The sequence below is a fragment of the Zonotrichia albicollis genome, chromosome 1 (assembly GCF_047830755.1).
Source record: "Zonotrichia albicollis isolate bZonAlb1 chromosome 1, bZonAlb1.hap1, whole genome shotgun sequence".
NCBI classification, from domain to species: Eukaryota; Metazoa; Chordata; class Aves; order Passeriformes; family Passerellidae; genus Zonotrichia; species Zonotrichia albicollis.
The window spans coordinates 41,001,314-41,017,196 of record NC_133819.1 but is presented as its reverse complement, the minus strand read 5'-3'; the positions used below and the strand labels follow the sequence as shown (position 1 = coordinate 41,017,196).

At 38.9% G+C, this 15,883-nt stretch overlaps 1 protein-coding gene across 12 annotated transcripts in view; it reads right to left on the bottom strand.

The window, feature by feature from the left end:
- The window catches only part of RBMS3 (RNA binding motif single stranded interacting protein 3), a 707,096-nt gene that overhangs the window by 66,618 nt on the left and 624,595 nt on the right, over nt 1–15,883 (bottom strand). For all 12 annotated transcript variants that reach the window (XM_014274144.3, XM_026799147.2, XM_074538955.1 and 9 more), the window contains 3 exons: nt 10,594–10,640; nt 3,335–3,431; nt 777–827 (listed from right to left, as the gene is read on the bottom strand). In XM_014274144.3, the coding sequence (XP_014129619.1) occupies nt 777–827; nt 3,335–3,431; nt 10,594–10,640 (195 nt within the window). The remainder of the gene's footprint in view (nt 1–776; nt 828–3,334; nt 3,432–10,593; nt 10,641–15,883) is intronic.

The window sequence follows — 15,883 nt, the reverse complement described above, 5'->3', positions numbered from 1 at the left end:
AATATCATTGTATTGATGATTATGTGGAGCATGCATTTAAATTTTGATTAATGGCACTGTCAAGTGGATCTATACCTGAGAAATTCAAAAAAGGTAGAAATGTAACTAAAGTGATCTGTCTATAGTGGAATTCAGTATGGTGTTTTCTCCTGATATACCACTAATATTTAGGTAAAGAGCATCAAAACTCTTCTGTGAGGTAAGCAAAAATCAGCTGCACTAGTTCTAAACAATGTTGATTAGAAACATAGTGCACTTTTAAGTAGTTGTAAATTGATAAATATGACAATTTATTGGGGCAGAGGGAGAAAGAGTTGACTGGCCAAATCATGAAGCAGATTAAGACAGTTGTGCTTCACCCTGTTCCACCACGTTGAAATGCATTACTGAGGCACTGAGGGTCCTTGATCTAAAGCTGCACAGGACTTTTTTGATGGATAAGCATGTAAGGGAAAGGTCACGTGTTGATCCTGGCAATTCAAAGTACACAGATATGTGGTTATCTTGCAGTCCCTGAAGCACAGCCTCAGAAGCAACACTTCAGAACTTGTTACTCTCTTACAATCAGTGCAATTAAATAACACATCACCCATCCTCCCCTTTCCACTAAATCAAATTGTGCTCCTTAAAGAAAGAGAATCTTTACGGCAGAGGACTCTTGTCTCAGGGAGCAGCTGGCTGCTCTTACACGACCCAAGACTTCAGTGTGGCTGGAAAAGCAGAGCAAGGCTACAATGGAAGCACTTTTAGCCAGATAGAACCAAGTATCCACTTACTGTTGGTTGCATAACATATGGCGGATGAGGCATCCATGAAGTACTCTGGACCTGCACATCAAATACTTTTAATTAGCATAGAAAAGTTTAAAATCTAAAGATTTACTTAAAAATATTCTCTCTATTACAACTAAGATGATAATTTTGACAAAAGACTTAAGTCTTATAACTCAACACAAAATTAATTTATGCTTTGTAAAGTTATTGACAAAGGAAAAAGCTTTCAAATTTCATTTGATAATGTTTTCCACCAAAGTCAGAAGTCTGAGTGATTGCACCACTTCTATGAATCACAACATTTTATCTCGTAAAGTAGCCTTCAATATTCCATGTTGTCCTATTTTTTCACTTGCATTGTTTGCTTTCATCCATCAATATAATCATGAACATGTCATCCAACCGACAGTGCAGGAGACAGAATATGTTCAAAGTTTATTTTCAAAAGTATCTGTATGAACTTTGAAAGGTATAACATTTTTAGAAATCCCAGGATGACTTATTCTGTTCCCAGTAAGAACTGCAGATCTAATTCAGAATTTCTGAAAATTATTCTAATTGAAAGCTTTCATGGCAAAGCTGGCTTAAGAAGTCTGCCCCTCCAGGATCACTCTTAGCTTGAGCATCCTGGGGTCTGTTCCCATCAGAACTCCATATAAATCATCAAAGACTTTCTTTGTTGTTCTGTCTTACGACTGCCATGTAATATATTTCAAGGATATAACAATTTTACTAAGAATTAGACACATTATAGGGTGTTTGTACACATGTGTGGCATCTCTGAGCCACATACCTTTTGTGCTATGTGTGAATGTCCCACATACTATAGAATTTTGTATTTTAGTTTCCTTTTGCATCAGTCTGGACACCACAGCACACAAGTACAAAAAGATGTAGCAGTGCTAGAGCAATCAGAGGACACCTCACTTGCTGTCCCAGAGATAGGTGTGCAGCACCTCAGACTGAGCATGACCAGGAATAACAAGGAGAAAGCTACAAGGTCCCACTTCTCCAGATGCCCTGTGATTTTGTTAATGAATAAAGTGTCAAGAATTAATTCTATAACAATAATTAATTCTCCAACATTTGTATATTTTTATGAAAGTCTATTTTTAGTTGAACAGCAAGTTCAGCAAAACATATTGAGAACCAAAACCAGCACATTCACATGTGAACACACCTCTACTACAACATTTTCTGCTGGGAATCCCCATGAGCTAAAACACTCAAGAGCTGCCACAGCTTGCTGCTGCTCATTGCAAACTATCTAAGGAAAATGATACAAGTTTAAAAAAAAAAAAAAAAAAAGAATGGTTTTGGTGCAAATGCATGAAACCACAAACTGATGCAATGGTTCAAACCAGAATGGGAAAAGGGGAGCAACTGTGAACTGTGGAGCAGAGATGAAAGTAAGTGGCTGGGGTGCCTGGGGGCCTGAACTCAGGGGCCTGAATGGAAAGTAGAATGGCTCTGAAGCCAGTGCTAACAAGAAAACTGTGTATGAGCTGCACACAATGCAGCGTGTATCTCTGGCACTGACTCTTCTTTGGTGCTGCCATTACTGAAATTTACTGAATTTACCTCATCAAAACAAGTTTTGTTTGGCAAGTGCTACATAGCCATCTCAAATAAAATAACACAAAAGTAAAAGAGAATTACAAGAATCATTTATCTTTGAAGGTCAAGTTTAAAGTAGAGTAACATCTCAGAACTACCTGTAAGCAGTACCATACCATCTACAATCCCCTAGCCCCAACCCTAACATTAGGAACAGCCCACCATGCAGCTTTCAAAGTTTGGGTAGCTTATTTCAGGTAAGACTCAGTGTTGGAAAAGCACTGATGGCACAGGAGAGAAATAACTAAAATTAGAAAATGTATAGTAAATGACCAGCTTCTGTGAAGTGATAAATTCCCAGACAATGGTTAATAATAAAAATATACAATCTAGTTTTGACTTCTATCTCAGAAAGCCAAAACAAGACAATATTTCCCAGTGGAAATCTGAGAGGGATATGCTGAAAAGAGAAACTCTGAACGACTTGGCATGTAGCGGGCTAAAGAACAATTTGAGGACACTTATCCCCGAGTAATTTGTTTTGTCAGGGATTATTGGACAAAAATGAGTACTTTTAAAGGATGTTGTTACTGGAAAAAAATATAGCTGGGGTCAAAAGGTCCAAGTATAATGCAGTCAACATAAATTATGAAAAACAAACACTTAAAAAACTTTTGGCTAATGAAGGGGAGCCAAAATGAGGAAACAGTTCAATAAGAATGATAAGCTTCTGGTGTTGTCAATTGGAAATTAAGCAAAATGTTGTTTATCAGAGAAGCTGATTGAAATTAAGAACTACAGTGGCTTTCATTACTTCTGTAAATAATGCAGGAAACACTTAAAACTACGCAATGATACCTGAATATTCCTAGAGAGCCCTTTGTTTCAAGAGTGACTCAAGAGTGCAAGCACTCACAGTTTTCTCTGGTATACACTCTGCCTTCATCCACATCCAAAACATCATTAACTGGGAAACACAGTAGACAAGAGCATATCTGACGTACCTGATATGTAGAGACAGGGGAAGCAGCAATGAATGGCGTGATTGATGTCTGTGGAATCATGCGGTTTGTTGGAATACTGTACGGTGAGGAATAAAATCTGCAAACAAAGAACAAAGGCAAGAGGTTTTTGAACCTTTTGACTACTTAGGCTCTGACTAAATAATTCACTGCCTCCTGGGCAAAGACAAAAAGAGTCTACCCAGGTAATTATGTCCATCTATTTCCAAAACCACAATAAAAAAGATGTGATGGCTCCATTGAGCAGATCTTGAAAATGGAAAGGAGGAGGAATATTTACACAAAGCATATTTTTTTTCAGTTCAACTAGCACAAATATAGAACTTCACAATACAAGAAGCAATTATCTGAGATGCAAAGACAGCTGATTTTCCAGGGCACTAGCTAGTGAAAGGAAATTTCTTACACGATATCAAAGACAACATTACTGATTTCATTTTTACACAGGGTACTGTTTTCTTTTCATATCCTAGCGCTTCAGTGCTGAGAATAACACATTCTATACACATGCCTGAATTATTTTATTAAGGGGTGGCTACAAAAACTCTTGCTGAAATTTTTGTATTCATCTATGCAGAGAGCAAAACCCCCTTTTTCTGATGAAATGTATCAGGAATTATGAGGCTAAATGCCCCAGGCAGCACTAAAAATCTCAGCACTAAAATCTTAGTCGGTTTTATTTCCACTGTTGCATGCTATGAACAGAACCTGCACCATTTCTTGCTTGATGGTAATAAATGTTATATTCTTTCTCCTTCCCTGTGCGTTAATGATTATTGATAAAATTATCACTTGGAAAATATCATCACTACTGCTGGATTGTGTTAGTACTTAATATGTGTATGCTTGTATAGATTTTTGCATTTGACCTTTTTGCAGTTTTAACTGTAAGCCAGAACAATAAAATTGCTTAAAAAAGAATGTTTGTGGTTTTACAGATGTCTAAATGCCTGTATTTTAGACTCTGAGAGAAACACTCACGTGCAGTGCTCTTTTGAACAATTTAAACCTCATGTAGGTTTTCTTTTCCCTTTCTCATAGAGGATGCACCAGTAAGTAACAGAAGATTCTGCACAGTGAAGCGAATTGCATTCCTTCTCTTTTTTTATTTTTTCCCCTCCCTACTCTGAGGCAATCAACAGTAGCTTTCCATGAGAGCTATGCAACAACAACAACAAAAAAATCATTACTGGTGTTTAAACAAGTGCTCTATTTCCTGATCGCGCTGGCAGCACAGATTTAGTACTAATCAGTCTAGTTCAGACTGGATGCATTCATTCTGGATGCAGGCTCAAATAACTACCGACTTCAACCAATAGCCTTGGAAAAACAGGCTGCTCTCTTTGAAAGCTGGGCGGAAACATTCAAAGTTAGGAGGGGAGAGGGAGACAGAGAAGCAATCATTTCTTCTTTCTATTCCAAATCAGATTTTAAAATGCCAAAAGCAGCAGGTGGCATCTGAGTGATTTTTTGCTTAATAGAAATATAATTCTATTTTAGGACCATTTATCAGCCCTCACAATGCTCACACAGAGACTATTTTAAAATTGTGCCTTTGCCCAATTTTATATATATCCTATTATGAGAACTTAGAGGCAATTGTATCCCCATGCTTATACCAAATATTAGCTTCACACAACATTGAGGGAGAAGGGATTTTTATACCACTAGGCAGAGTCATCTCTGGCACTAGCATGTTGCATATTATCTAACCCCTTTCACAGGGGTCTCCCTGATCAATGCTAACCAGAAATCACTTGGACTATGATCTTGCTAAGTGGGTCAACTAAGAAATTTTGTGTGCAGCAAATGAAAATACTCAATGGCAGACTGATAAAATTTAGTAGTCTATGGGTAAAATGTTTAATGTATATTAATATATATAAATCTTTTAAACTAAAAATAATATAAAACCAAAAATCTTTTGAGAAAACCACACATTTTTGTTTATTCTTTTCTCATTCTGTTCATAAACCTGGCATTGATGGTGGGCTCGTACCCTTAACCACGTATGAACCACTTGGACAAAGACAAGTACAGGGAAGAAACAACTTTCCATTTGGAAATAGTGCTGACTCTTTGGAATAAACTCTCCAATAAATCCCAGCAAATACTAACAAATTTACAGAAAATGTTTGCTAAGCCAAGAATTTGACAGACAGCTTGCCATTTCAGTTTCAGCTTAGAGATGCATTTATCTGAATAGTACACAAGCCTGTAGAATATATACTACAGTAATGTGGAAAATACAGCCCTTCCCACAGCCCTGCCAATACCATTTATCTGTCACCGTTTGGAATGCTCTCAAATAAGGATCAAATAAAACATACCACCACGACAGTCAGCTGTATTGGGAAAATTCCTGCACAAGGGCATCAAGGAAGAGAAAGGAACAAACTCTGATGCTGCAAATGACAATGCAGGAAAATCCAGTTCATATATTTCAATTTTAATAATAATAATAATTAATCAAGTGTTACAATCTCAGCCACTGCAACAGGCTGCAAAGAAATTTTGCAGTCAGGGATTTCTTACTTCAAGAGACAAAGGCTTGTCTTCTTTCCTCAGGGCCAATTGTGGCCAAAAGGGCCTAATAGTAAAGGATGTGGATGTCTCTGCCATATGTGAAGAACAGTGGTGTGGTGGACAGAGGTGTCCTTGCTGGGGATGGACTCAAGCAGAGCCACCCTGAGGTATGGGATGCTCAACCTACCACACTGCTGGAGTAATTTGCTGCCAGGGCAGGGCTCATTGACAAAGAGGGCTCAACACACCCTCACCCATGGGACACTGAGGCATCTCTCTAAATTCCTCTACATACAAATGGGCTAAAATCCTCATATGTAACTGGCACAAGTGGCATGCTGGGGATCTAATAAGGGGACAAGGGGAACAAAAACACAAGAGTGGCCTGCTCTGGCACAAACCCTACAGCAAGACAACGAGATTTGCAGCTGAGGACCTTCCTATATTCAGTCTTAGGTTTTGCCTTCTTTTTTTTTTTAGGCTTAGGGAGAGGTGAAATGAGGTGGAAGATGTATGTTATAAGTTCATTCAAGGGAATTGAATGAACAGGATTCTCAGTCATCAGAATATCTACATCAAAAAGAGGAGTGGAAAGAGATATGAATTATACTGGCTTTGATTTGTCTTAAATATATTAAATTATGCCTCCAAGTTTCCTGGCATTAAAATGCACACAGTGTATCAAGTACAGTGCACTAGGCATTATGAGAGCTGCAGGCTTTGTGGTGTAGTTGACCTGCGAGCTCTAAGGAGAGCTTTCCAGAAGGCTCAGCTGCATTTTCTGCAGATGCAGTTTGCATCCTTACATTGATCTGAGCAGTTTTTTGCAGGTGCAAGACAATGTCCCTGCTCCTCAGCTGCAGTTCAATGCTAGGAGCACAAGCGTGCAGGTGGCAAGGGCAAGGCAAAATGGACGTCACCCTTGTGTTAAAAATAGACTTTTCCAGCATGCCTAGATTCCATAAGCTACGGGGAAACTCATCACTTGTAGGCAAAAAGATGCTCCTGGAAGTTCCTGAAAGGGGGTTTATAAGGGGCTCAAAATAACACATTTCTGAGCGATGTTAAAAAGGAGCAAATTTCCAGTACCTCATCAGGCACACAGAGGCAGCACTTTAACAACAGTTTCTGTTGCTTAACAGACAAAACACATACTCCTCTGCTACACCAACCCTCCCTTTGCATTTGGAGACTGCATTATCTGCAGTGTCTGGTCACTATTTCCCTGCCAAAAAGTGGAAAAAAAATCCATATGGTTCCCATTCTATTGGGGAATGTGCAAGCTTCCAGACAGAATCTGCACAAGAGCAAGATCCTATTTGCACTGCAATAAACACCATTTGCTCATGCCTCGTGCCTGCGGGCAGTACTGAAAAAGTTAGATTCATAAATAGCATCCTGGGGCTCACATAATGTAAGAGTATTACCAAGCATTATCAAGGCAGCAATTTTCCGTTGCAACAAGGCACACAGTCAGATGTTGGAGTTGGAAAAGACCTATCTGAATATTGAGGCCATTGGCCAGCAAATGCACAAAATTGTCCCCCAGATATGAGGCACTAAACTGATAAAGCACATCGCAATCTAGTCAAATGGCCAGGAGGACTCCAGCCTCAGGAACATTGTAAATGAGCTTCCTTACAGTGCAAGTACAAGAGCTCTATCCTGCTGCTTGTATGAGTGCATAAAACTACTAAAACAATGTTAATGCCACAAATTGAAAAATCAATAGCATATTAAAACAGGCACACTGCTCCCCAAAATAAAACCTGAGTACCTTTATAAACACAATTCAGAAAAGGCTTATTATAAAACAAAAAAAGGCAAAGTGGTTGCCAAGTGAAAAGATCTTATCTACTGAAGTGTGTGCTTACCACATCCTCAGTACCTCATACTGCAATGCTATGGTACACTATGGGCTGGATTCTCCACTCCATTGTACTAGTTTTATGCTGATGTAACTCCACTGGATGCTTAAACAGAGCTACACGGGCATAAAAACAATATAATGAAATGGAGAATGGAGCTTTATAATGTAATAGACTCAGAAGAAAATCATCTATTTCTTAGCAGAGGAAAAAATCAGTAATTTTTAGTGAGAGCCTTTCTCACACTCTGTTTTATTTCTGCTGTAGATTTTCAAGGCAAATACGCAGTTATATGGCAATAAAAGTGATAGTACGACACCATGAACAACAAGAACCTACCTTTTCATCTGGAAACAGGAGTCCAGATTCCTCCCTGAGGTTTGGTTATGGCCCAACTTAAAAGCTAATATAATCCATGCCTTTTAAGGAACTGTGAATTTTAAATACCACCCCATGACACCTGCTGCAGAGACATGGTTGCCTAGTAGGCTTCCATCCTCCACATAATCCTGTGTGGATTTAGCAACTTAGATGCATCCAAATGCACCTATCAACCCTATAAAGAACTCTAGTAAACGTCAGCATGTGCAGTTAATCTTTCTTTTCAAATTTTTTTGGTGATTTATAACTCTTTTGAATCATCACCTTGACTTGGTATCTTTACATTTCTCATCCTCAGACTCAGTTCAGTACGCTCTGCACTGGTGATCCCAGCTGAATGCCACAGGGAAAAGACCTTTGTTTTACAGATCTTTGGGTGACATTGCTCCATGCAAACCTTGGTGGCTCGGCCCACATTACAGGCAAAGAATTCTGCAGCCTTCTAAGCACAGGGTGGGTGTGCCACACTGCCCTCCCATGAGGAAGACGCCCCTTTGCTGAGTTAACCTGTGTTACTTCACAGAGCTTAAAGAGCCTTAAAGTTTCTTTCCCCATGGCCACACACCGATGCCTGTGTCATGTGTCAGCAAGCAACAGATCAAATGTACATGTTTCACAAGCAAAGCATCAGGGTGCTCCCAGACTTTATTAAAATAAAACTCCTGAGCTAGATTTTCACAGTAATTGCAAGTAAAGAGGCTTATGAAAAAGAGAAAAAACTTGAAACTACAGGATACGTAGAGATTACTGAGTGAATGTCTGGGGAGATAAAAAAATCCTGTTGGACCAAAAGGATCCTGGTGATCCTCATGATCCTGCATATAATCAAGATCTCACCACAACAGCATTTTGAATGATGGTTTAGTCCTGATAAAACTGAAATATTTTGACACTTTAGAAAAAAGATGTATGCCAAAGCAGTAATTAATTGTTGCTCTTCGAGAGATATCTGGTACTGTAATGTAATTTATTTCTTGCCTTAGAAATAAAAGAATGTTTTAAAAACTGAAGAACTGAAATTCTGCATTGGGTACAATTTCTTTACCCGTGATCAGTGACAGAATGTTCAAGCAATCGAATGACCAAACCACCTGAGCAGCTTGAATACCATAGGTGTTCTTTGATATAAATAATGTCTGATTCTGAGATAACTTTCATAACTTCAAAAGAATTCTTCCTGAATTAAAATCATATTAGTCTCAATGGGTCATTCAAACTACGGTTTCCAAAACACTCACACAACTGACATGCAGGAACTTATATGAAAAAAAAAGCCATTTGTCCACATGAAACACTGGTGTACTATGAACCAGTGATATTTTTATTTATAGATTATAATGTTTTACCAGCTGAAAAGTATGACAATAGAGAAGAATGACTCATGTGGAGGTCAGAACAGGAAAATAGAAGCAGAGAATTCTGAAATCACAATTACAAACAAGCTCTTTATTCTTCTGAGTTTGGCCTCTTCCTCCCCAACACAGGAATATCACAAGTCCTACAAAATTACTCCTTATTAAAGGAAAATTAAGTAAAATAAACTAACTATTACTATTGATTTTTTAAACTACTGGGAATGTTAGGGTTTTTTCCTTCAACTAGCAGTACCCTAACAAATATTTAACAAATAAACCCATTCTTATCTATAGCAGTAAATTCTCCCCTTGAGCTGGAGAACACAGGTGAGAGTATGTGTGGAATTTGATAATCATCTCATGCATCTCTCTGATCAGAGAGTGACTGTCAAAGAGTTCAGGGATGAACTTCCTGCCTCTTTTCAAATTGTTGTTAACCTAGCTGAAAAGAGAGCTAAATAAAGAGGATATGTTTTTCTAGTTTATGAAATAATTGGAAAAGTAATAATGCAGGTAAATAACATGGTGATGTAATTTCACTGCTTGGTTTGAGAAAAAATTGCAATTCCTCATGTCAACAAATGGTAGCTGAGAAGTAAAGAAGAGTGTTGCTCAGAATATTACCCTTAAATCCCATCTGCTTACACACTAATTTAAGGCTTTCTCCCTATCTGGCATTTTTATTCAGACAATGACATGGAAGGCAGCCAGCCTGCAGAAAAAAACCCAGATGAAGTAACAGCTCTATTATTCAAAATACGTTGGAATCTTCAATGATTATTTTAACAAAAGCCAAGTCAGTAAAGGGAAACTTTACTGGTTTCCACTTCATGACAGAGAGAGATTAAAAAGACATCTACTAACATTTGCCAAATAGAGATGGAAACTATTAGAAAAAAACCAACTTCCCATTCAAATGAATATTGCAAACAAGAAGACATAAAAAGAAAAGGAAAACTAAAGAAGAACTTGACAATGTAGCATTATATGCTTCAGAAAAAATATGACTGTGTGAATTTGCTTTTCAAAAAGTTTCACTGCAGAAAGAGAAAACAGAAGATGACATTCAAAATAATTTTAAAAAAGACATAAGAAAACATGCATTTCTTACCCATTCTGTATAGCAGCTGTTGGATCGTAAGTCAAAGCCATGCCAGCCTGCACATAGTTAGGGAAGAAAAACAGATTTTTACTATTACTGAAGGAAAAGGGGAAAAAGAAAAAAAAAAGACATGAAACATATTAAAAGCCAATATGAATAAAAACTGTATGCAACTTAAATAGAACTCTAAATTCTCAAGGGAAGCTCAGATGGCCAAAAGCAGCATGGACAGATTGGGTACCTCCCCAGCCTGAGAGATCACTCAGAAACAGATCTGTTCAGTCTGTTGGTTGCCATCTTTCCACAACATTTAGGGAAAATGGTGGAGGTTTTTTGCACTAGTATCAATTAATAACTCCACTGAAATGAATGATTTTACAGCTGATTATTCACTATAACAAGACAGGCCCAATTCCTGCTGCTGCCTGTGAGATGGGTGGTTGGGAAATATTCCAAAGCCAACTTCATCAGAGCTTCACAGGAAGGAGTCTCATCTTTCCTACAAAGGTCACACCCTGTATGACCCCTGCCTACAGTTTCTGTGAGGTGTAATGCGTAGTTAAGAGTTAATTCATTACCATGAGACAAGAAACAAAAAATGGGCTGTGAAGCAGAAAAGCTTGAGCTTTCAAACAAAGCTTTTAAAATACTTAGAGGTCTGGACAGCAAAAGAATTTGTTAATGTGTTACACAGAGCTTTTCAACTGCCATTTGCCACCAGGCACACCTTGACCTGTGCAAAAGGATTTGGCAGCGTCAAAACATTGTCCAGCTAACAACTGTCATCCCTGCCACCCTTAGCAGACATATCCACAGGTACCACAGGAAAGGCAGAGAGAGAGCAGGGCTGCAGACAGTATTAAGCACTCTACCTTATGCTCCAACATAGCAGTCAAGGTCATTCAGGAAAGACCTTTTTTCCCCCCAGCATTTACTTAAAGACATGGAACTGACAATCTCTCCTCCCATATACTGCATTTGCTTTGACTTCTTGCCTTCCTTATCGATTTTTATCCCTCCCTTTGTGAAATACTTTCCAGCGTAAGACTACCAAGAGATGAGAAGTTGTCCTTTGTGCAGGGTAAGAAGCACAATGGAGAGAAACTCAATTGCTCAAGGTGCTGCTCTCTCCTTGTGGGAGCAGCTGAAAAAACGCCACAGCACCCTCCCTTTCTTAGGATTTTTCCTGTTGGAGCTGGGAAGTTTCAGCAACAAATGTAAACAATTGTTATCTGCTGCTGTGGAATGCAACAGGTTCACTTGTGATTGGCCCCTCATGGATGTTTACAATTAGTGGCCAATCAAGGACTAAGCTATCTCGGACAGAGTCTGAGAGAGCTCCTTTGTTATTCTTCATTCTATTCTTAGCTAGACTTCTGAGGAACCTTTTCCTTTCTATTTCTTTTTAGTATAGTCATAATGTTATATATACATCATAAAACAATAAATCAAGCCTTCTGATCATGGAGTCAACATTCTCGCCTCTCTCTCATCCTGAAAACCCCTGTAACCACGGTCACAACAGGCAGCATTTTCTTCAAGGGTAGATGCTTTACCAACCACGTGGCATGGTCTGTGCTCCTGCTGGGAGCTTCTTGTGCCCCTAAAGCCATCTACCAAAGCTCTTCTGAATAATGGCACCTGCCCCCTTCCAGATGGCTGCACAGACAGGTCAGGAAAGCGCCGGGGCTTGGCTGGTTGCCAGGCAGGCAGGTGAGCAGCCAGGGTAGAGGCACTGGTGACGAGCAGGCAGAGGGTGGGCAGCACTCCTGGAAGAGCTGGGTTACCCCAGCAGCTGCAAACTGGTCTAAGAGGAGGTGGTCCAAATTTCCAGAGGCCAAAAATAATTTCTGATGTGGAAGACCAGGTCTCATACTACTTTGTGCTGCCAAAAAAAGGCTTGTGTCCTTATTAAATTTGTATATTTCTCTCATTATTCTTTTAAGCAGATGCTAGGGCAAATGTTTTGCTTTATGAAAATGCCACTGTTTTAATAAAATATGTAGTCTCTCCCAAGCAAAGGATAATTCAGGAGACTAAGTCCAAGTACATGTGGCTATTTTTGAAGGGAGTATTGATTTAATACAAAGAGAAATAAAATGGCTATTTCTGCAAGTTTTAAATGTCAGAGAACTGAATGTAGGGAGACCCAAACCACTAATGATTTTGATGTAAAAATAAATTAGCTTTGAAAGTCATAATCCCTTACTTGGTTTTATATTCTTATGTCTTATGCATGCTCAGCACATTATACTGTTTAGTAAGGTTACTTTAATTACTAAAGGAAATGTAGAAATTTCAAAACAAAAGAGAAAAGAAAACTTTTTGGCTGCAATACATTTTTGAGGAAACACATTGTCTTGTTTTCCTTTCTCTTTTCAACATGTATAAAATTTGTTATTGCTCTCTTTTTCTATTCCTGCCCCAGTGAAGACAACTTAAATATTACATACAAGCCCTAGAGGGACAGAAACATTATTTCTAACATGTTTTTAAAATATTCTTTAAAATAACCTAGTGTTTACATTTTACCTCTCATCTCATGTCTATTCAGACTAACAAAAAGAATTTATCATTTCTTGGGAAAGGACAAATCCAAGTTTTCAAAATTAAGGAATTTCTAGATCTAGTTGTCCTTAAAGTTGCTGGATCAGGGCTCACTAATGCAAGCTGCATTGTGAGTGGGGGAAAAATACAACAAAGTATGTGGGTCTAGGAGGAAAAGTGAAAATAAACTACTGGTCTTATTTTAGTTTCTTTGACATAAATAAAAATGAAGGTGCAGGAATGAAAACCTACAGCAGCTCTTTCACTTGCTGTCCATGTGAGACCTGCAAACAAGTTCGTGCCACTTTCATTTACTTTTCTCATGGATATTTGAGCACATGGTCATGACATGGACACTCAGCTCACCCTCCAACCCCATCCCAGACCTGTGTGTGGGTCCATGCAGACAAACTGCACAAGCTCAGTTCTCTATATTGGTATTAAGAACAGGGGACACAGCTGTGATCCTGAAAAGTATGAAATATGATAGGCTAGACATTCCTCTCCTCTTTATCCACGTCCCATATCTCTACTGTGTGGAGACAGATTCTGAGAATCTGTTCAAGTACTTCAGCAGTGACCACTATAAATATCACCATCACATTTACCAGTAAATGGAAAGTCTCACATTGGACAAATAGGACACAGCGTGTGGCCATGTGTGCATATGGTAACCACCTACAGCTGGCCCAGTAACATTGCTAATATCCCCCATTGCTGCATAGCCTTAAACAGCTGCTACTTCAAATAGCTGCTAACACAGGACTATTTACTTCTTTCTCATCAAGTTGTATAATTTCTCCCCACAAAATTATGCTGGCTGGAAGCCCAGGAGTGGCAACACTTAGCCTGGACTGGTCAAAGATTTATGGTCTGAAGCATCCTCATTCATCGGGAATAAAAACTGATGAGCAATAATAACTTACTGGAAAATTGTCTGAACTTTCCTCCATAGCAGACAAACAGAAATTCCAAAAATACCAAATGCAGAATATTAGAATTGGCCTCAGACTTCTGTGTGAGGGCTATATTCAATTCTGTTAAAATCAGAATTGAATATAGCCATCCTAGTGCTAATACAGGCTGAACTACACCAAGCACTTGCTAATGGCCCTATAGCAGCCCTCTGCTGTGCTGAGATTGTTTTCTTCTGGGCCTTTTCACCCACTGGTTTGGTCATGTCTCAGCAAAAGGAGAGGGTCTTATTCTTTCTTCTCATAGTGACACTTCCTGATAAAATGGCACCAGAATTAGTGGCACTGATGATGGAATGCTACTTTAGGAAAGTATTTGTCAGATAAATCTTCTATTAAGGAACAACTGAACCACATAATTTTCATGCCACTCAGCCAGATAATGGCCCTAGACTCAGCTACTGAATGAAAACACACTAATAGAAATAAAGGTCATTGTTAATGACTACTGGTCTGTTCAGAAAGTCAGGTGACAAAGAAATTAACTCAGCTTGTTAAAAATAGTTATTTTAAAAAAATATTACTTAAACCATATGAGTCTATTTATCTTATTTTTAACAAAGTGTCTGAACTTAAAGGACTTGTGGAAATAATGAAAGTTTCTGTTACTTTTTGCTGCAGTTTTATAACTGTTGACATCAATGAAAGAGATTCTAAGAACAAGAGATTCAGTCTGCACCTGTCTTTAAATTTAAGCTCTTTCATTCAATAGAGAGCAGGAAATATCAAAAAGCATCTGGAAAACAAGGGTTTCCCCAGGAAGTTTGAAGGCCTTTTGTTCAACACTTTACTGTGAAAATTTTTCCATAGGCAAAGACAAGCTGTTCTGTTTCTGATTTGATTTTTTCCCCTCTTTTTATGGCTTGAAAATAAGATACCTGATCTTTAATATCATGTGAAATGAAGTGGGTTTATTATTTCTCTACCCAATCCCTGTGATGTCTCACAAGAAAAAAAACTTAGCAGTGCAGTATCAGTCTTCCAGCAAACATAAATGTCTATAAATGACCAATTTATTCTGTGCATCTTCAGTGCAGCCCAGCATCTTCTGTGTTGCTGGGAAGCTCCTTTCATGCACAACTTCACCATCATATTCCCATATCTACTCTCAGTGTACATGTCTTCCCAACACTGTGCAAAAATTCACCACAATATTGACCTGCTACAGATGTGCTACACTTCCTCCTCAGAGGTGAGACTTCCACACCATCTCCTCACACCTGCCCTGGCCAGCCTCGGCCTAGTGCTGGAGCACCTCTGCCAGGGCAGGCTGCTGCCACTGCAGGATCTCAGGCTGTGCAGGAGGCCACAGGCCATTGGAAGAAAATGGAGAGGCCTGGAAATTAAAAAGGGATTAAATCCATGGATGTGGTGGGCTTTCCAAGCAGAAATCTCCCTGGATTTCTCCTCCTTAAGGTGAGATTTGGAAAGACAAGGTTGTACACTTGCACTTAAGGGATTTCAGTCGTGAACTGATGTGGGAGTTAGACTAAAAGATAAGTCTGTCCTCTGAATCTCCACTGACTTAGAGCTTCCCCGTTTCCCACTGCAGGACTGCCATCCCAAGGCATGCTCTTGGCTACTGCAGTGGAATCAATTGACATTTCAACACTCAGATTCTTGTACTTGTTTTTTTTCCATCACTAATATCTACCAGGCATCACAACACAACGATTTCTTGTGCCCTGACAGAAGATACCCTTATTGAAATGCTTTGAAGAAAGAAGAGAGTAGGGAAAAGAAATCATCAACCCAGATGAGATTAATGCAAAATACTG